The 22,841-nt window shown below is 45.7% G+C and overlaps 1 protein-coding gene across 1 annotated transcript in view; it reads left to right on the top strand.

Annotated features, from left to right (window-relative positions):
• The window catches only part of ZNF831 (zinc finger protein 831), a gene marked incomplete at both ends in the record, with an annotated part of 59,965 nt that extends 52,469 nt beyond the window's left edge, over window positions 1–7,496 (top strand). Inside the window, 2 exons of the mRNA XM_080684557.1 lie at window positions 6,097–6,251; window positions 6,621–7,496. Of these exons, the coding sequence (XP_080540683.1) occupies window positions 6,097–6,251; window positions 6,621–7,496 (1,031 nt within the window). The remainder of the gene's footprint in view (window positions 1–6,096; window positions 6,252–6,620) is intronic.
• Window positions 7,497–22,841: the final 15,345 nt, after the last annotated feature.

Here is a 22,841-nt window from a genome sequence, read left to right on the forward strand (position 1 = left end):
GGGACAATGTCAGAATGTGTGATTTTACTCATGTCCATCACATAGGTGGGGCCAGGGCCTCGTGTCACCATCTCATAGCACCCTTTGCTTTTTCATAGCATTTACTGCATTTGCTTGGTGAAAAGTTTTTTAAAATAGATTTTTATTAATTTAGAGAGAGAGAGAGAGAGAGAGAGAGAGAGACATCGATGTGAGAGCAGAACAATTGATTGGCTGCATCCTGCATGTCCCCCACTGGGAATCAACCTTTCAGTGCACAGGACGACACTCCACTAACTGACACACACAGCCAGGGCATGCTTGGTGAAATTTTTGTGTAATTATGTGAGGACTGAATTTCTTTCCCATTTGACTGAAATTTCTATAGGGTGACTGTCCCGTTTGCCCCTGGACACATCGCCTGCCCTCAGCATCATTCTTAGCACAGAATATTGGCTGTGCTCAATACTCAATAAACATGGGCTCAAGATATATTTAGGGACAATAATATGGGCTCCAAAAATATGGATTAAAAAAAAAATGGGCCTAACAAACTTGAATAAATGAGGAAGTCCCTGCCCACACAATGATGACTTTGAGAGTTCTGCTCAGCTCTCCTTAAATAATTGCAAATTATATTTGCCAGCAGCCTGTGAATCCACTGTCAGGGACACTGTGAAACCATTTCATCTGAGATCAGTTAATAGGCGATTATGTCGCGTTCTTGTTTATGCTTAGAGTTTGCTTCGAAGGCTGACATGGTAGGCTCATTTTTATCCCTTCCTTATAATGCAGTCTTTTGGACTCCCAGTCAGTGGAGCTCTTGGTGTACTGGGGCAACCAAAAGAACTGTATCCAATTACTTCCATCTATATAATAAAAGCCTAAGTGTTCATTATGGCAGAATGACCAAAACAATTGGTCGCTATGATGTGCACTGACCACCAGGGGGTAGACACTCAACACAGCAGCTGATGCTCAATGCAGGAGCTGCCTCCTGGTGGTCAGTGTGCTCCAACAGGGGAGCGCCACTCAGTCAGAAGCCGGGCTCATGGCTGGTGAGCGCAGTGGTGGTAGCGGGAGCCTCTCCTGCTTCCGTGGTAGCACTAAGGAGCAGCGAGCAGGTGGGTGGTAAGGGGCGAGGGGTCCCGGACTGTGAGAGGTTGCAGGCCAGGCTGAGGGATCCTCCCCTCCAGTGCACAAATTTCATGCACCAGGCCTCTAGTTTTCAGATAATGATGTTAGAGTAATGTGTCTATTAGTATTTTCATCAGGCCTAAGATTAGACAGCTGGGAGCAGATTGGTCATGAGACATGTCTAAGCCATGTTGGAAGCTTTGCCCTGTTGTTTCTTTACTCTGTTTTCTTTCTCATTGTTGTACAGTTTCTTATAAGCCTTTTCAAGATGCTAAATTTAAGTGTGTTATGATGCTTTGAGCGGTCTCTGCCTCTCCAAACATGGTTGGGCAATTATTTCTGAGGAAAATTATTAAAAACACAGCTTTAATCAGGGGGAGGGCAGGAGGGCAGAGGAGCTGTGATGAGAGATGGCTTTCTAATAAGATTCACATGATTGTGTGAGCATGTTGGAGTTTCTGAAGACTGCACGGTGATGAAAGAATCCGAAATTTCTCAAGATGGAGGAGAGGCTCCTAAGTGATGTGGAAACCCACATGCCTTAGCCAGGGCCCTTCACTCCCTGGAAAGAGCCATTTCCTTTCAAAGCAAGTTAGTGTCCTGCTCCAAGAATCCAAATTCGTTTAACACACTTTAGTGACATTATTTGGGCATTCCCCCCCACAATTATGAAAGATAACTCACTTTTCTCTGTAGACTGTAGGTCAGAAGCAAATTAAATCAATGGATTTGCCCTCCTCGCTCCCAGGTGAGTCAGAAGTTATTGGTCAAATGCGCACATGGCCTTTCCGTTCAGCTGAAAAACCCACACAAGCTGCCAAGGAGACATTTGACCAATCTGATTATTTCCTCTTACTAATTGGTTTTACTTCATTGAATTGGATGAATTGTCTGGTTGTTTTGTCAATGTGGAGACACAGCTTAATCCACTTAGAAGGAGAGGAGGCGCTTGGTACACTATGTGGCTAGTGAAACATTTATCATCGTTATTATCTTTTGGTGATTTTTCATGGGTGGCAATGAAACTGTCTTCCATCATCCACTTTCATCTATTTGACTTCTGCTCGAGCCAAGCCTTCCCATCTGACCCCACCCCACCGATAACCTTGAAAATGGTTTTCCTGCTCTGCTCTCCTCTCCCGGAAATGTAGTCTCCGGACAGGAGCCGCCTGCATCTTAAAAGCTGTGGCATCCTGCTGCCACGCTGGCTTCTTCACTGTGACAGACGCAGCTCCCTTCCCAGCACCTGCCCGGACCCACAAGATCTGCGCCCCTGGGCTGCCCCCTTCCCTGGGCCCCTGCCCTGCTCAGCACCCTCCTTCCACCTGGCTGCTCATTAGGCCCTGGTCTGCTCCTCCAGGTCTGGAGCGGCCTCTGGTGGTCCCCCTCACCCTCATTTCCATGGCAGGCACCACCTTTCTGCAGCTTTAGGTACGGGAGGCACTCCCTTCCTCCTGCCATAGCCATACCCCTGCCTCCCTGTTCACGCTCAGTGGCTCCAGCCAGCCTCCTTCTCATTGTGAGTCTCCGGTGTTTATGTTCTTCATGACCCTGTCAACCGGAAGTGATCTCATCCTCCAGTTTGCTCCCTTGGTTTCTCCCCATTGGGTCAGAGGCTCCAATGCCAGGGCCCCTGGGCTGGCTCTCCGACTCCTCAGGAAGGAGGGTGACAGCAGGCGTGGGAGGGACTGGGGGGGGGGGTGTTGAGAAAATGGGTGGCATGCCAAAGGCCTGGTCTGTGCCATCAGACAACCCCATGCACAGGAGTGCAAGTGAAGGCTGTGTTCAAGGAGAGGCCATGGCATCTGTCCCCAAACCGTTGCCCTTTTCACGGACCTTCAAAGCTGCTTTGCTCGGGATTAGTGTACCAGGGACCTGGCGACAAGCCCCTGAGATGGAAGAAGTCAGTCTGTCCTGTTGGTACAAGATGGAGAGGACAGAACACCTTCATTTGGCTCCACTTTCCTCTAACAACCCCGGGGGAGTCAGGAAGGAAATGTGTCTGTGAGGCACCACCTTTGAGGACAAAGTGACAGAGGAAGCAGGCCCCAGAGCAGGGCCGGGGGAGCCAGGCACACCTCAAAACTCCGAAATCCACAGCCCAGGAGCCCCCCGCGCCCCCGCCTCAAATCTCCACCACCCCTCCTCCCCACAGCACGGTCACCCCTCACTCTCTCCCCGGCAGAATGCTGGGGGCTCAGTCCTGAAGCGGGTCCAACATGCTGGGGGCACCGGGCACAGTCAGTTGAGCGGGGAGTGAGGGGACCACATTGAAAACAGAGGGTTCAACTCTCAGTCCCAGTTTCGGCTCTAGTGCGGGCAGCCTGGCTGTGCTTCCTGGCAGGAGGCTGAGTCCCGTGTGTGCCAACCAGGCCCTGTGGAGACCCAAAGAGAATGATGCCAGGCTTTGCCACTTACACCGGGCAGTCAGTACCACGCAGGGAGGCCCCCGGTGACGGACTGCATTTGTAAGGAGCACCCAACCATCTTGCATGTGCCTTCTTGGTGAACATGGATGGATAGTTAAGATTGCTGAATATCTCAGCAAAGTCTTTACTATGAAAAAAAAAAATAAAGATAAAGCAAACAGAAACAAAGGAGTTTGGAAGAAAGGGAGAGTATGTAAGGAGAGACAAACTTCACCAATACCAACAAACCATTATTCATATTAACAGAGCCAGTAAGAGAAGATGTTGGAGCCATGAAATAATAGCAGAATGCTACAAAGAAGGAATGATAATGATTAATATTAATAGTGGGCTCTTAGGAATGAAAAACATGATAGTAGAAATAGTATGAGTTGGGATAGAAAATCAAAAGAATTCTCCAAAAGTAAGATGAAAGAAAACAAAGAATAGAAAATAGAAAAGATAAGAAAAATCGAGGATTAGACCAAGAGGTCCAATAACCTCATACAGAGAGTGAAAAGAAGACATAAGGGGGAAAATCAAATACAATGTATGTTTCTGAGACTGAAGGACAGGATTCAGATCAAAAGGCTGCACCGAGTGCCCAGACAATGAGGGAAAATAGACAGGACGGAGATGACACCCAGACAAGGAAGAAGCCAGGACTTCTCAGAGAGAGAACAACAAAAGCCTCACCCACAGGGTCCCAAACCTCGCCCTGCGGCTGCAGACTTCTCAGTCCGGGACGGAGCCATCCCGGAGCCCGCTTGAAGGAGAATGCACCCCAGTTCGAATGTTCTCCTCAGACAAGCAGCCAGGGAAGGTCTCGACATTTCCTCTCACTCACCCTTTCTCATGAAGCTATCCGGAGTTTTGGGTTAGGGAAGCAAGAAAGTAAACCAAAAGAACTGCCGGGGCCTGGGATCCAAGGATGGGGGTAGAGGGAGATCCGGGGCATAGCCTCGCATGGGGCCTGGAGCTGCAGTCCAGGATGCATGTCAGAAGGTTTCATGAGTGGTGTTCGTCCGTATCAACCTGGAGAACGCCACCTGTGACCCTTCCTGCCTGCATGGTGATGACCAGAGGGAAAGGAAGGCGGTGGAGGTGGAAGAGGGTAAAGGGGACAAATGGTGATAGAAGGACATGTGACTTTAGGTGCTGAACACACAATACACAGATGATATATTAGGGAATTAAACACTTGGAACATATAATCTTATTAACCAGTGTCAACCCAATACATTCAATACAATTTTTTTAAAAAAGCTTAAAAAAAGGAGAAAAGTCTCATGAGAGATCCTTCTAAGAAAATGAAACCTTAGACCAGTGGTCAGCAAACTCATTAGTCAACAGAGCCAAATATCAACAGTACAATGATTGAAATTTCTTTTGAGAGCCAAATTTTTTAAACTTAAACTTCTTCTAACGCCACTTCTTCAAAATAGACTTGCCCAGGCCGTGGTATTTTGTGAAAGAGCCACACTCAAGGGGCCAAAGAGCCGCATGTGGCTCACGAGCTGCAGTTTGCCGACCACGGCCTTAGACCATTGAGAAGGAGGTTGGAGGGTGATTTTAGTAAAAAGTCCATAGAAAACACAGCAAAAGAAAAAACTGACTCCAGGGAACACCGTGTTGGTAATAAAGGCAGTTCCTCCCAGCACACTCGAGGCTCCGGCGCGGACAGCGCATTCCCAAGCACGGCAGTGGAGACTGTCCACATTCTAGCCAGATGGCCACAGCAGTGATTTCACTGTTGAAAAGAGAGAGGGGTGGGGACTGTGCATACCTGTGGGGCGATGAGGGTTGTGGAGAAGGTGTGCTCATCCTAATCCCTCATAGAAGTCACAGACTATCCTCCAAACTGGAAATAAAATAAAAACAACAAAAAACAAACCAAGAAATGGTGCTCTGAGCGTGTTTGCGGGAGGACAGGAGACACACTAACAGGATCCAGTAGGCGAAGAGGAGTGGGTGGACAGGTGCTGTTGTTTTTCTTAATAAGTAGAAAGGTTTGACTGACACAGCAATTCTAGAATGTTTTTCTCATCTTAACTCAAGATGGGATCTGCCTTCCCTGAGATCCGGACCTGCATTCCAGGGGAGGCTGTTTTGTGGATGTTGTGAAGGTCATACTTTTGTCTCCTCTCCTACCCCCCAAATCAAACAGTCACCACCACAAAACAACAGCAACAAGACCAGCCTCACCCCAGCTGCCCAGTGCTCCGAGGACTCATGTGTGACAGGGGGACTTTTCTACTTTCCACCTCTGGCTCTAGGGCCAGAGAACTCAATCTGAGATTCACAAATGGAAGCGGACTCTGATGCAAAAGCCTCATAGAAGGTTTAGAGATTCTCCTGTCTTTGGGAATTGGTTTTGCCTCCTTCCTGCTCATCTTAGCAGAACCGGAGACACTATTAGACGGCGGGAATTGGTTCAAGGGACATCGCTTTCCCGGTGTGAGATGAGTGCTTTTGAGCTCAGAGCTGGTCTTGAAGGCACAGGTAAACTAGGAAATGACTACTTGCTGACTTAATAATTTCAGGTGTATGTACATGTGCCTCCCACGTTTAGGGCTAAGCCTGCAAGGGGAATCATCTTGTGCCACCTCAGCATCGCCTCTTGGTTGTGGGAACAGAGAGGAGAAGGACTGGAGACCAACCTCAGGAGGCAGCTCTCCCAGCACAAGTCCAAGGGCTATGAGGAACAGAGACACCTGGACCGTGCAGGTGGGAATTCCAACTTCGGCCGTCTCTGTCTGTACGTTGTCTGGGGTTATAGCTCTCCTGTCCTTGTTGGTGCTCAGTGGGCTTGGGACTGGTTGGGTAATTGAGGGGTTTGCGTTTTCACAAAGCCAGACAAAAACACAAGGCAGTCTCATCAGGCGATTTTGTGTCAACAGGGAACTTTACTCAACTTAATGCCCCAATTAGTTATTAACGGAAACCGATTGAAAATATGATATTGAAGTTCACGCTCAGTAAAGAATCATTAAGGACTCAAGCCCTTGTTTCATTGATGACCATGTTTCTGACCACAAGTTTCTTGTACCAATTAACCCTTTCCCCCCATCTGTTTCCCTTTGCACTTTGTTACAGGATATTATTCCCTCTGCCGGTGAGTGTGGTGACTGTTGTCCTCAGAACGCCACGGTGGGGTCAGGACTGGCCCTGCCACTCAACTCCTGCATGCACGTGGGTGACCACAGCCTTCCCTCCCGTGGCAAAGATCTCGACCTGGGGTTGCCTGAGACTCAGCTGCTGCCTTCCCAGGAGCAAATCTCGGCAGGTCCCAAACTACACGTTTTCTTGGATGCTCAAGAGCCTTTATCCTTTGAGTCCAAAGGAAGCTTTCCCCGCCATGATGCTGCTACCTCTGTGGCTGCCATTGGTACTTCTCTGGGGACAGGAGGAGGTCACACCACCCCGGGAGCTCCCAGTGCAGAGCCACAAGGCCATGGCCCAGCTGCAGGGGAGACTCGGACACAGAGCTCCCCGGACAGCAAAGCTATTGCCCAGGGCATGTCTCCGTCACTCTTGCCAGGAAAGCCTTCACCTGTGCGAAAACTTTCAGGTTCGGTTCCATCGAGGTCACCTGGGAAAACTCATCCTGACATTCCAACTTCAGGGCCACGACCAACTAGTTCACACCAAGAGGAAGGGAGACCCGAGACACGTCTTCCCCCAGAGGGGCAGAAGAAAGGAACTTACTCTCCGGGGTGTGCTTTAGAGAGTGGGGAAATGTTGGGCCCCTGCCCTCCTGTAGGAAAGGACACTGAGGAAATTCGGGAATCTGGATTAATGGCTCTGAAGGATGGTGTGGTTACCTCGACGCCAGAGCAGCCTGTGGGTGTCCAGGAAGCCTCTTTGAAAACCATCAAGAAGAGGAGTTTGGGAGGAATGAGGAAGCAGACGCGAGTGGAGTTCAGCGACACCAGCAGCGACGATGAAGACCGGCTGGTGATAGAGATCTGAAGCTCCAGGGCAGAGGGTGTCTGCAGTTGGACATTGGCCTTGCTTCCCATGAATGCCGTCGAGCTGGTGGGCTCCCGGACCCTTGTCATGAAGCACCTAAAGATTGGGAAAGCCATTTTGGGTTCTTTCCAAGTCATTCCCAACCAACTCCAAACCCCTGACTCAGCCTCACCCTTCCCAGATCCCCTGGGCATGCCCCACTGGTGTCCACAGGTGCCAGAAAAGGCAAAGGTGGCTGTGATGTTTGGCACATGGCGACTGTGGCTGGACTCCCAGGTACTCTCTGCCTCAGTCCTTACTGGCTCCTCCATAAAATGGCATTAGCCATGAAAGCCACATTTATCAACAAGTACACCCCATAGAGTCAAGGCAACGATGTCCTCCTTAGTAACTGGGGGTAAGCACTGGGGGGTTAACTAGGGGATGAATTTGGCACCAAATTACTTCTGTTCTTTCTGGAGACAAAATTCAGATTCATTAAAAAACTAAAGTTTGGTCAGAATAATTCTCCTCCTCCTCGGAAGTTGTAAATATACTTCAAAATGCGTGATCTGGTGAAATGCTGATTATTTTTCAATGTCACTCAGTGGCTAATGTTTATGTATGAGTCAGCGACATAAGCATGTACTGTCTGGTGTCTGGTGCCTTTTCTGTCCAGACCTCTGAAACCTTGGTTTTTCCAACTCTTGCAAAGGAACGTTGTATTGAAAGTTAATAGAACAGTCTCTGTAATGAGTCATTATTTTGAGGGGGAAAACCCACTTATTTTTCTCTGATTCTCTGTGTCATATTGTGCGCTAAGCACTTTCAATTAGAGGGTTACATTTAGTGATCTCTGTGCTTCGCCGCTGCCTGCTCATCGTGACGGAGCCTTTTCGTTTCCTCTCGAGGCTTCAAGGATACAAAACTAATTGGAGTTTTGACGCTGTTGTACATCTCAGTAATTTTATTTTGGGGGCTTAATGTTACTTTGCTGTCAAATTAAATCAGCCTCTATATTGTTTCCAGTCAGAACAGCACAGAAAAAATTGCCCAATATTCCAAGCCAATGCACCCAGTGCAGAACAAAATAGCTGGGCTGCGTCAGCCGACTCAGCGCACAGCCTTGGAAGTCCTGCTTCCTCTCCTCCTTAAATGCGAGAGGAAAAACTTAAAGATACTTACACTGCTGCATTTCAGTAATATTTTATACTTGTTTTGGTATGATTTTTGTACAATCTGAAATTTATAGTTCAGCTCTTTTGGCTTAACTTTGATGTAAGAATGTTCTATTCCCTCTTGTAGTTCAGTTGGTGTGATGCACATCTCACACCTACAACATACTTTAACATGGCCTTGCCTGTCACTAAGGATGGTCACATTGCAAGGAACTTCATGTGAATTTTCCAATTTCAGGGTGATTGATAGAAAACATTAATGGGAGGCCACCTCCCCCTGGTGACTTAGCATGTATCCATGGTCATCTCATATGAGCTCATAAATACTTAAGTGATGTCAAGCCCATCCAAGAAAAACATGAGGAGGGAGGTGAAAAGGAGGTTAGGTATTTACCTTATGTGCTTTCTGAACCAAACAAAAGTGATGTGGTGATTACTTACCCTTTGAGGTACCTGTACTACCTTGATGAGCAATGCTGTCTGGAAAAGTGGCCTGAGTGCTGAGGGAGGAAGAACAAAAGCCTGACTTTGCCCTTAACCACCTGGGAAATCTTGGTGAAGGCACATACCCTTCCTGTGCCTAAGTTTCTCCAAACGAGAGTGAGAGAGTTGGACAAGGTGAGCTGATGTGTCTCCAAGTTCTGATCCTGTGAGGATGTATGCACTGCCTGCCCTCGTCTTCATGTAGGAGGTCTTAGTGGGTTGGGTGGGATCCCCCTGGAGAGGGGTCTTGCACCCAAGATATTTGGGAGGGGACCCAAAGCCAAAACACCTTCCACCAATTCCATGAAGAACGTGAGCTCAGAGATGCCCCACCTATTGCCCCCCTGCCCCAGAGTTCCAGATTTGGGGGGTGCAGTCATCTAGTTGATCAGCATTGGTTCATCATTCAAAAATGAAAAGCAAAACCATAACCCTACTGTGTGAGTGGGGACAGCATGTCTGCAGGCTGAACTGGCCACCTTGTCTCCGGAGGCCTGGTCAGGGAGAGAAAACGACCTTCCAGATCCTTTGCTCCTGGGGGCTGCCAAGCTGTCAGCTAGTTGACTGGACCCAAGTCAGCAACTCATGGTGGCTGAAGCTCTGTCCTCTATGAGCCACCACTTTTGGCTGCCACATCCCAACCTAGATTAAATAAGGCAGCACGTTGAGCCCACCTCAAACTCCCTATATCTCTCTTACAAAGGTGAGCAGGTTGCCAAACCCCTTGTCACAGCTGGTCATTTAGCTGGTGGCTGATATAAAGTAAAGTGTACCTTTTATCAACATGAATTTGTGCAAAGCTATATTTCAATGTCTTAAAAATGTATTTTGAATGACCCTAGAGGACTTATCTATTGAAAATCATCCTAAGGTAAAGATTTTTTGTTGTTGTTAGTGAAGGATCCTTTTATAAAGCAACCAACAGTGTCTGATTTTTATAAATCTTAGTTTCCTCTTTTTTTTTTTTTTTTTTTTTTTTTAGCAGAATTCAATTCTAGGGCTACACCTTTAAGGATAACATGAATAATCTATAACCCAGTTTGGGTTACTGAAAATAAAATTTCAATATTCTCAATTTGTCATTTCTACAGTTTTATACCCAGTGCTATATACTGGTTAAGAGAAAAACGAATCTATTTCATAACAGGGCCAACCATACTTTAAAGATCAGGGCCCCTACTCTCCTGAGTGCTATTAATTTTATTGTACCCTCAGGTAAAGGTCTTAACCACTGGTTCCTCAGCTTCTTCCACAGAGAAGAAATCCAGGGATGCTGACATGAGCTAAGGCAAGGGACACTGAGAATCCTTTGCAATTTTCATGGGCAAAGTATACAAGTACCATGATCCAAGATGCTCAAGACTCACCATCAGGTTTATTGCTGCCACTGTACCTACACCTGGACAGATCTCACTTGTTAGAGGTGTGGAGGAAAAAGGTTTTATGTCCTCCCTTGGCAACCTATACTGTTAAAGGACTCTTATAGTCACGTGGTTTGTGATGGTCAGCCTGAATCCTCCTGTTGGAAGGCATGATGGAGTACAACTTATATGTCCTGTAAGATATAACCTTTGAGATTCTGGATAAAGCTAACATCCCTTTAGTTCACAATCAAGCAGAACCTATGGTTCATTTGCCAAGAGGTAAAAACAAAGATGGGGGCAGGGGGTGCCTCTGGATTTGAAACAAAACTCTGCTCAGCCTGGCTGGCATGGCTCAGTGGTTGAATGTCAAACCTATGAACCAGGAGGTTTGATTCCCAGTCGGGGCACATGCCCAGGTTGCGGGCTGGGGCATACAGGAGGCAGTTGATCAATGATGTTTCTGTCTTTCTTTCCCTCTCCATTCCTCTCTGAAATCAATAAAAATATATTTAAAAACAACCAAAAAACCCTGCCCAGCATGGTGAGTGTCTGAGGGCAAGGTAAACATTCCTTCCAAAGCTCTCTCCGCTGATGCTCTGATGAGAGGAGCATCCTTGCAGAAATAAAATACATGGTGACCCCAGGTCTTGGATATGCAAGACAAAGGATTTGCAGCCTCATACCACATAGTTTCCTCTTGACTTTACATTCCTCACTTAGAATGATCACATTCTCCCCCTTCCCACCCAACCCCCAGCATAGAAATTTGCATTTTGCACAAAATTTGCCTGGTGCAGCAGATTTTTATAGTTAGGGAAAATGTCACAATCAATGGCATGTGTGGCTGCTCACCTCCCCTGATGTAATTTAATATGGTGAGGCGAAGATGGTCTGCCTGGCCCTGGCAATCACACTCCTACCACTGTAGCAAAGAGGGTGTGGATATTTTTGCTCATGTCAGTTGTGATTCCTATAGTTCTTGTGAGGGAGCCTCTTTGGCTTTTGAAACACTATATTTCTCCATCTTAAGCACAATTTCTTATCCTGATATTTCAGGACTCATTATATATAGGTATCAGGACCCAGCAAATCTTGTGTGCTATGTTTGTACCATTCTTTGTACCCATGCTTTGTACTTATGTGGGGATATACATAATTCATTCTGGAGAGGTATAGGAACATTCTATCATAACACTTCACCCTGGCGAGAGAAGGAACCAGGGAAAATAGTCTCTGTGACTTGGAGCCATAGAGGATGACTCAACATCTTGCGTGCATTCAACTGTTCAGAACTTGCTACTCTATGGATTGTTTCTTTATATGGTTAAATTATTTTGTTTTGATAAAAATAAAACTGAAAATGAAAATGCCTTATGTGATTTGTGAACATCCTAACCAAACATACCACAATCAATATCCTCTATGAACTGAATGTCTGATTATTCCCAAGAACTTGCCATCCTGTCTGCCATATTGGTGACCCATTCCACTCAACCAAAGGATTTGGTAGTGGCAAAACACATTTTCTTGTGCCGTTTCCTTTTCCCACATGTCTTGTTTGTCATTGTCTGCCATATTTTAGATTCCATAACTTGGAATGTAGCTAAACTTTGAAGCCACATGAGGGCACTATGCACAGTGCATTATTCCAAAACTTCCCCCCTTAGAGCTGATGTCTCTTGATATTTAATATTATTCATTACAGAGAAAAACATCCTTAATTCAAAACAATATCTCCTTATGAAGATAACTCCTGCACTCTTTGTAAGGATAAGTAGACTTATTTTACATAGCAGCAGAATACTATTCTTCTTTGTCTATACCTCTTGAAGCCACTTGAAGTCAATGGAGACACAATACATAGGGAGAAAAAGTGGGGGTGATAACATGGAAGAAACAGATATTCATGGATCTTAATAGCATTTTTGCTAACTCATCAAACTCTAATAGTAATAAATTAATCCTTTATTACCAAACTTCAGCCATTTGAGAACCATTTTAATGTTTTTTTCCATATGTGTCCACTTTTGGGTCTATTATTTGCTTAATACTTTTATTCAAATCATCGCTGTCTTAAAGAAGCTACTATTGTCCTAAATAAAATAATTTAATTTATTTAGGGCAATAATAAAGTCTTAATTAGTAGTTATGTATATTTTCTGATATGCATTAAAGTAAAATAAAATTATTAAGAATCATTCATCCACATACCAAACATCATCTTTATACTGCCAGTTGTACATCCCCACACTTGGGAAACATTGAGAGAATTTAAAAGGTACATACCTTGTTAGTTTCTCTAGTTATTCTATTTTCTGATAAGCACAGCTCTCTCCTCACTTTCCCTCTGAAGCAATAGAACTAGTGACTCTACAAGTAGAGTTGTAGGTTTATCAGATAAGTTTCTTCAGCCAAACAGCACAGTTGAGTTAATAACATTCCAAGTCAAAGGATTATTGCATGTTTTGGTCTCAAAAGATTAATCATATAATGTTTTGTTGCATAAATATCTACATTTTTGTTTTGGTGTTTTGTTGGCTGGTTGGTAAGTACAAAATGATATACAGGAAAATCATTAGGGATTCACACTCAATCATAAGCAGTGCCATTAATTCTACTGAAAGATCTGCTTCATACTTTTGAATGCACAGCAAATGGATTTGGCTGTACTAACAACCACAGAGAGTGACTGTCCATTCTGCTGCGTGGTGACAGCCTCTTGGTCTTTGGGCTGTGAACACAGAAGGACTTTCTCTGTGGTGCAAGACCTTTGTCTCCAGCTGTGACAACATCTGCTTTTAGTCTCCTTCAGCTTCTTTCAGAGACAAATTCAACACCCTTTATCACTGAGCATCCTGGCGTTAGTCCATACGATTTCTGTCCAGAAGTAGGTTCATTGTTTTTTGGCATAAATGAATAAGTGAGTGGATTCCTACAGGAAATTGGTGGTTTTGTATGTCCAGTATCAGGGAAAGAGTGGCCCATCCCTGCCTCTGGCCATACTGGAGATCTGGTTGTCTTCTGTGTGTACATTGTGTGAAATGGGGTACAATTAATTCAGTAGAAATGAGCCTCATTACTTCATTACAAATGAAAGGCCTAATAAGCAGGCTTTTTTCTCTATACAGAAGTGTTCCAGTCAGACATGTTTACTCTAAGGACTGTTCCCCCTACACATACACCATACATTGAAGAACTACTCAGAAAGTCCTTGTTAAAATACAGAACATGGGTGGAGTGGGGTCACTGATCTAGGATATGAAACAGCCATATATGACACAAAAGAGATCTCTTGGAGGCAGGGCTCAAGGTGTCTTCATCTTATTCTTGGCGCTGGAACAGTGCCTGGCTCACAGAAGGTATGAGTTGCACATTTGCTAAATAAGTGAATGGAAATGGCCCACTGTGAGTCAAGGAGAGGAAAGAGAGATTCTCAGACGAGGAGTATGGCCCACTCCCTGTTCTCATAGAGGTCTACTTCATTATCAGAGATGAGCAAAGACATCTAGAGAAGTTTCTGTTTACCAATTTCAGAATTTAGCAATGATTTTCCAGTTGTTCAACCAATATTTATTGAGTGCTTAAGTATATAGCATGCACAGGATGATATAGGAGTAAAAAGACATGTAGGATTCATGGGGCTTTTACTTGGAGGAGGGAGTGTCAATTCATGGACCAACCAAGCCAACAAATATATAAAAAATATAATATCGGATGGTATCAAGAGCTAAGAAAGCTGAGGGGATGTTAGAAAGATACCGTAATTCAAAACATTGAATGAAAACAAACATTTTTCTTTTGCTGGCGTTAGTAGAGAAGGAGAAATCATCCTATATATTAAGATCCATCTCCTCCATTTCATCCAACAACCTGGTTCCTTTCACACAGAGCAGAGTGTGTTGCAGGGTGATGTCTCACTACCCCTCTGTTTATAGATTTTCTTACTCTCTTGGTAGCTTTGATGAGCATCCACAAGCATTTCCTCCACCTAAGCATGGTGACTTGTGTCTACTGCACTAACATGCTGATTTCCAGGCACCTCAGCATGTTCAGAATGAGTGCCTCTTGGATCCCACAGTAGCAAAGAAACCCAGGTGGGCACTATTTTTAGACCTAATTTCCTGGAGAGAAGCCATCTAATATTTGATGCCTTGATGCTTTCAATCCTGAATTCTTTTTCTCAGGAAAGCTTGAGGTCACCCTTCAAGGCAGTAGTTCTCATAAGGGAACAATGTTACCTCCCACGGGACCTTCGCCAAGGTCTGAAGACAGTCTTGATTTCACAACTTGGGTGAAAGATGCTATTGTAGGTAGAGGCCAGAGATGTTGCTCAACATCCTGCAATGCACAGGATGGCCCCCAAAGAAGCATCCAGTTCACAATGCCAACAGTGCTGAGGCTGAGAAACCCTGGACTAAAGAGATGAGGTTACCATCTATTAGAGACCTTAGAACAGCTCAGTCCTCCCACTGATGATGAGAGTGGAGTGGGGAGAAAGACTTGCCCAGGGCAGGACCAGAAGTGGGTCCAGGCTGCATATCCCAGGCCTGTTTTCTCTGCACAGTGTAAAATCTGAACTTTCACGTGAGGGCATGCTTCTCTACACACAATGGACCACCTATTGATTATGGTTCAATGAACTCCAAATCTCATTTTTCTACTCTTTAATTCACATTGAAAAGAAAGAACATGGGCACGGGAAGGTAAGTTTATGTGCACAGATGCATAAATATCCAGTAGACATTCAAGACTTATTTATAGGGCAAGAGATCAGATTTGACTGTAAGGATAACTATAACCCACACACAGTTTCCCTTGACCTCCAGAGCCAAATGGAACAAATGAGGGTGAACATAGGTGCTAGGCACCAGAAAACTTTCAGATTTCACTTGGATGATCTAGTTTGTTGGTTTGTGCCTAATTTTGCTCCTTTTTTTTTAAGGGGAATCTGAGAACCAGAGGATTTTGTCCTGGCTTGAGTCAGGGACACAGCTGTGACTAATACCAGGGTTTTAGCCCTAATGTCTAACATTCTTGCCATGACATGACCACATTCTGTCGCTGAAATTTTCCATTATGTTCTACTATTCTTGCTAAGAATATAAAAGGGAAGAATACATTGTATAAGGATTTTCTGCATCAGCGTTTGAAATAATCAATGGATTTCTGATTACCTGAAAATTACCCAGAAAATGAAATTATCTAGACTATCCCATTCCCCAAATGTTCTAGTTAATCAAAGTTTAATTGTGTTTGTTTTGCAAAAATAAAACTTCTCTCCTAAGACATTTAAACTCAAATAGATGTGAGCAGCATCTATGTGGTCTCATAATTTATGCACTTGAGTTCTGTTCCGTGGGCAATTTGGTAGGGATTACAAGCGTAGACAAAGAAAATGTTAACAGCAAAGAAGACATCACCAGAAAGCCTTTAGAAGACAAACACTTCATATATTCAATTATAAGACAACCTGATACAGAGAATACATTAATTTTAAAACCTCCTGCACAAAGAAAGAAATGGAAAAATACATCACAAGTAGTTGTCCCTTTTGTGTTAAAAAACAAGTGATTTGGAGGAAACTGCATGCGCTGAATATGTTAGTATTATTATCTTTTCTGGTTTTAAATTCGTAAGGGGAGAAAGAGAGAACAAGAAAAACAAAACAGAAGCTTTCATGTTTCAGCAAACATTTATTGGGCATTGAGTTTGTTGCCAGGCACCAGGCTAGACTTTCTGTGACTTTTCCTACTTTAAAAACTAATTTCCATCATGGGAAAGAAAGTTCTAGATGTCTCATTGTTGATTCCAACAGTGGTTCCAGAAAGGCCATTTCTTCTAAGGTTTTGGCCAAAACTTAGAAGTGTAGCTGGGAATATCACTTGATGTTCCCCCAACCCCCGGAACCAGAGTTTTAGGGGCTGGTTCATCCTAAGCTTTGTGGGAAGCATCCATTTGCAAACAGAGGGCCTTGGGTGACTGGGGTTGATGAGAGTTTTTGGCTGGCTTTTCTGGAAGCTGACTCTGGAATGCAGGGCAGTGGGCCAGAGGTTTATTTGGAAGGCCCTTGGGGTTCACACCTGTGCAGAAGATAGGGAAGAAGGAAAGGTAGAGGGAGAGGTTGAGCCCTAATACGGACAATGACAGCTTTGGCCAACCCAGGAGATACATTGGAGAAGGGGTTGACCTTGGAGGAGGCAGCTTGGCAGCTGAGGCACTTTCTGAAGAGACCAATGGTTAAAGCCTGCCTGCCAACAGCACTCCCAACAACTGGGGCACAACCCTGCACTAAGGGGGAGCTGGGAGGCACATCACAGAATCCACTCAACAAGGTTCCACTCTGGGCACATCCATCCTCCCTCCCTCCTTTCTCCTTCCTCCATCCAACCAATATTTATTGAGCATCTGTCATCTGCCACCTATTACACATTATCTACTTACAAATTGATAAATGGTGAAAAGGGACCATACGAGGTAGAAAAAAGAAAAAATTGGGGGAACCAATAGAATCAGGGAATCTTTAGTTTGAACTCCAAAGGGTGAATTAGGACCAGAGAGAAAGAGGGATTCCCAGTGGAGGGAGCTGGACTGGAGAAAAGGAAAGTACTATGGTACAGCCCCAGGTGTGGGCTGTGTTTGCAGTGGGCAATGGCCAGATCTGAAGGATTTGTGGGCAGAGTTAAGAAGTACGCTTTTATACTAAACACTGTGACCAAGAAATCCACACCATGCTTGGAGATCCAGGAAGAAGGTTCTCCTGGACCCAGAAAACTGGAAACTGGCTTAAAAACATTTTTATTATTTTATATATTTACTAGAGGCCTGATGCACAAAGATTTGTGCAAGAATGGGCCTTCCTTCCCCTGGCTGCTGGCACTGCCTTTGCTCCGGCCGGAGCCACCTTTCTGCCTTCCCACACTGCCCAGAGGCCTGGAGAGGCTGGGGCAGTGCAGAATGCCCTGCCCCCAGCGGCTCAATGCCTGTGTATGCAAATTAGCACAACATCTTTGTTGGGTTAATTTGCATACTCACTCCTTATTGGCTGGTGGGCGTTGTGAAGGTATGGTCAATTTGCATCTTACTCTTTTTTAGTGTAGATTGATTTCAGAGAGGAAGGGAGAGGGAGAGAGATAAGAAACATCAATGATGAAAGAGAATCATTGATTAGCTGCCTCCTGCATGCCCCACACTGGGGATCGAGCCCACAACCTGGGCATGTGCCTTGACTGGGAATTGAACTGTGACCTCCTGATTCATAGGTCGATACTCAATCTCTGAGCCACGCTAGCCGGACTGGCTTAAAATTTAAATGCATACTCCTGACTGCAAGGTTTGTACTGTTCTGGAGAATGGGCAGTGCCTCAGATTAAAATAGCTTTGGTCAATGTGGCTCAAGGGGGAGTCATTCAGAGCTACTAAAAATTCCATACAGACATGAGCAGTGTCTTGTCTCAGCATCACAAGTAATGTAACCATTGTTTTCACAGGTGCTCATCCATATGGGATAATTGAAGCGATACCATGCAATACTTAAAGGGGCAGTCAGCCACAAGCTTGGAGAAGTGCAGTCCATAAACCTTCTGATGAAGGAGGAGACAGCTCGAATCGCTTTTCATTTGGAAGAAAAGATGAAAGAAAAAAGTCACTGTAACACCCAGAAGATTCCAGATGCCTGATGTCAGTGTTGTGTCTCGTGGGACTCAGGGAATAAGAAGTTTCTCTTCTGACTTATGTAAGAACAGAGTTGAGATGAATTGGGATCTGAGAAAATTCCAGAAGGTTAGATTCAGATTCGAACTCTTTCTTTCTCTCCCTACTTTATTCTCTCTTCATTCAAAGAGAAAGGTGGAGAAGCATTGGGAAAATAAGCCGATTTTTGGCGGGAGGACCCAACCATTTGTGGTCCCACTCAGGATTCGCTCGGAATACCTCCCCAACCCAGTGCTTTCCTTCCTTCTGAAATCTCAGCCCTTATGTAGCTCAGATTTTTGAGAAGCTTAACCTTTTCTGTTGGTAGCTGAGCTCTCCTCCACAGAGATCATCCAATTAAAAAATCAACTCTGGTCCACGCAAACGGGTAATCTTTATTTGGTATTTGTAAAAATGGCCCACACGTGACAAGGACCGCATCAGAAAAAAACACTTCATCATATGCTGGCATCCAACGTCAGGAGATAACACATGTGGGCTGGGAGCCTGGGACCAGAAGATGCGTGTTGGCCTCCAATTAAGGCCACGGTTGAGAGTGAGGAACATTTAACATCTTAAATGGTGGTATCTTACTGGTGGGTGGCATGAAGCCTCTGATGAGAAGATGGCTTGTTGTCCCAGCTGTCCTGGTACCCACTTTGCCCTGTGCAGTTGATCCAAAGCTCAATGCTTCCCAGTGGTGGGGGAAGGAGGGAGATTAGAAATAATTGTCCACTCCCTGAGCTGTGACAGGTCAATTTTCACCAGTGGCCACGAGAGTCAAGCTGTGGTCCTCTCCCGTGGGACACGTCTGCCACCAACATGAACAGAGAGCTGGGGAGGTAGCAGTTCTTTCCCAGGAGAAAGCTGTGGACATGGGAACATGGAAGGACGACCTCCAACAAAGGATCAGAACCTCATTGTGCATATTTCATCACTATTTCATCTGGGGGAGAAAGAGCCTGAGGGAGGGTGGACGGAGGGAAAAAAACCAGATTGTACTTTGATTGTATAAGCAGATTGTTGGAAGTGACTGACAGATTGAGTAAAATACTCTGCGTTGGAGCAGCAGGGAATGTGAAGGTGGAGACCTAATTGACTTCTCCCCTGAACCTGGGAGCTGTGGGTGGGGAAGCTAGACCATCCATCACCACATCAGGGCTGGCAGAAATGGAACTTGCAGTTACATCCGTAGGAATTTCCAATGACTACCTGGTTACCAGAGGGAATTGGTGTGATGGGGCACTGTCACCCCTGTGTAGACACATTTGTGTGGAGGCACATCATTCCACCAAACAATGCAGCTAGAGAGTATTGGGGACACAGCGGGGGAGGGTAAAACCTCAGCATAAGGGCAACCACCTTGACAGCCAGGAGGCACAGCCCTCACAGCCAGGCCTGGAGAGGTTTCAGATCCGCTCGAATAGAAAAGGCCTCTGGGTGCGGTCAGCCATGTGCTGCCTCGGATTTCAGGAGCTCACTCAACGTGGAGGTGAGATGAGGGGCCACCTAGGAAAGCTTTTCTGAATTAATGTGAATGCTTTAGCATCCAAGTTTGGAAGATTCTGTCAGCCTTCCAGAGTTTTCCTAAATGAAAGACTATGATTTTGTGATGAGGTTGATTTATAAGAAGAGACAATGGTTTCCTTTATTGAGAAAGTCCTGGTTTTCATGGAGAAGAGCCTCCCCCACTCCTCCACCCCCCCCCCCCCCCCGCCACACACACACACACACACCTGGGCTCGCTGATTTGCCTATTGAGTAGCTAATATGAACCCAGTCTGCTCAGGGCACTGGACTCAGAGGTCAAGACAGGCTTGGTCCCGTTCTGGGGAAGCGTACTTTAGCCCAGGCTCCAAATCAGTTGTGTAAGTGATCCTGTGTAAGCTGAATGAAGGATCGAGTGAGAGGAAGTTCGATGTCTGGCTAAACAAACAGGCTTTGGAACCAGACACACCTGGGCTTACGTCTGCTTCTGCTCTGAATGGCTGTCTGGCTTTGAGTTTGCTCTATGCCTCAGTTTCCCCTTCTGTGCAATGGGGCCAGGAAGAGCCACCTTTCAGGTTTACTGCATTCAGCGAAGCCGCACATCTATTGGTCAGCAGCTCGGGTCTCAGGACTCCTTGTTACCTTTAAAAATAATAGAGAGCTCTTGTTACTGAGTCCCTAGTACAAAATAGCGATCAATACTTACCACGATAGAAACTAACACTGAAAACACTTCACGCTACTTAGTAATTCATTTAAAAATAGCAATAATAACCCAGTGCATATATTTTTTACAAAAAAACAGCAATATTTTCCAGACCAAGAATTTAGTGAGAAGAAGGGCTTGTTTTCCGTTGGCACCTCTTTAAGGTCTGTTGCTACATCCCCTCCGTGTAGCCTTTGGAAACGCCACTGGGCGTGCTCCCAAGAGAAGCTGGTTGTTGTGAAAGGCCAGCAGCATCTTTGTGTCATTGGGAAAACAGTGTCAACCCCTGAAAGGAGCTGGGGGACAGTCCCAGCCCCACCTCAAGCACCACCCCGGTAAGTCATTCAATCTTCACTACAACCCTTCAGGGCAGGTACTGTTTTCATTCCCATTTTACAGGTCAGGGGAGTGAGGCACAGAAAAGTTAAGGATCTTGCCCAAGGCCACACAAAGAAGAGCAGCAGACCGGGCATTGCAACCCAGCGGTCTGCCCCAGGGCTGTGTTCTCCCCATTACAACCTGTTTTGGGAGAAAGCTGAGCTGCGCCTGCCAAAGGATGCTCGTGGGGGATGTGAGCAGCTGGGACAGCACGAAGGGCCAGGACATTCTCTGTCCCACCCTCCTAGGGCCAGTTCTTTGGTGCGCAGAGAAGTAGATGGAGGGAAGCGTGGGGGGTGGGGGTGGGGGGGGGAGAGAACCCAATGGGATTGAGATTTGAGCATTTGGGAAATAGTCACTAAGAATCTGAACATTCTTTAATCACCTAAATCATTTGGAACATCTCCAGGGACTAGAAGATGCTCACCGAGAGTCTGTCTGTCTGTCTGTCTGATGCTGGGAAGCTACGGACATTCCCTGGCCATCAGAGAAGCTCTCAGCCCCCAGGGCTGGCTTTGCACATTTATGCAGAAGAAGGAAACAGGAGGTGAGGGGCAGGGAGAAAAGAGTCACACCAGCTGGGGTGTCTCACACTTTCACCAAAAAGGTGGGTCCTTGATTCAAATGACCTGCAGCTGAGGGGACAGCCTGAGTTCTTCCAAGAGCAGAGGAATATATATATATATCTTTTAACTCATGGATAATTTACTCTTTTTTTGGCCTAAAATTCTCCACCGACTTTACAACTCAACTCTTCCCATTTGCCAATTAAAAGGAAAAAAGAAGAGAAAAAAAAAAACAAACAAAAAAAAAACAGACACATTCGAATTCATGGGAAGATGTGGAATGATGTGCCTGAAACCTGTGTGATTTTGTTAACCAGTGTCAGCCCAATAAATTCAATAAACAAGGGAAAATTAAAAAAAAAAAGAATGTGTGTGATGAAATGAGATGGTTTTGAGACACTGGCAACTGAATTTTGTTGTTTGATGAGCATAACTAAATTATTAGTTCAGCACAGAAAAAGCATAGATCTCTGTCATATAAGAAATCATCTATACCAACAGGGACCATCACAAACCAGGATGATAATGATATCTTACTTACATTTGCATAATGCCTTACAATTTACAAAGCCTTCCCATACGCTCCGGGGTGGTGGTGGTGGGGGAGGGGGTGGGGACTGGACTCAGAGGTGCATGGAATGGCGCATCTGCCCTGGCTGGGACCAGTAGCTGGCCCAGGGACTTGACCCTAGTACCACCATGCCCAGGTCATGGATAAACACTGTAGTTTCAGTCAGAGGTGCCTGGGGAAAAAGTCATCAATATTTAACATTTTTTATTGCATTTCTAAACTCAAACTTTTACAGAATTTGCCTTTGAGAATCAAAAAGTACAGGCTCGGCTTTGGGGAGTGGTCCAGCCTGAGCCTGGGTGGGGTCTCCCATCCTTAAATGGATGGAGCCATTTGCCAGGTGACCAACTTGTCCCTCTTCACCTGGGACTTCCCCAGGTTCAGCACTGGGAGCCCAGTGTCCAGGATCCCGCTTAGTCCTGGGAAACAGGAAAGGTTGGTCACCCTACAGTTGACAATCCCTGATTATGTCACACACTCTGAACCCACCACTGCTCTTTCCATCATCTGAAGTTTTGCTCCTGGCTGCTGCTGGCCTGGAGCTTCATGTTTCCAAAATGCATTTGGACTGCTGGCAAGGGCTGGCCTCGCAGCCCAAATCCCACACCTCCCCTCTGTCTGTTGGATCAGTGAGGCAGGAGTGGGTGCCGGCATCAGGACTCCCATTCTCTTTGGGCGAAACCCCCTTGGTGTGGTCCTCCATCACTGCAGGAGCCAACCGGCTGTGCAGGTGCCAGTACCTTCTCCTCACCCCTGGGACTCAGCTCAAGCATGCATCCTCCCTTGGCCAACTGCATGCTTTTACCTCAGGCTCTGAATCTTCAGGGAGACACGTGGAGACTTTGGGACCACTAGATCCCACTCTGGACCTGGCAGTGGAGTTCTGTGTTCTCAGAGCAGGGCCAGCTGTAGAATCCAGATCATGATTCCTGAAGCAAGACCT

Source organism: Plecotus auritus, assembly GCF_963455305.1.
Source record: "Plecotus auritus genome assembly, chromosome: 8".
NCBI classification, from domain to species: domain Eukaryota; kingdom Metazoa; phylum Chordata; class Mammalia; order Chiroptera; family Vespertilionidae; genus Plecotus; species Plecotus auritus.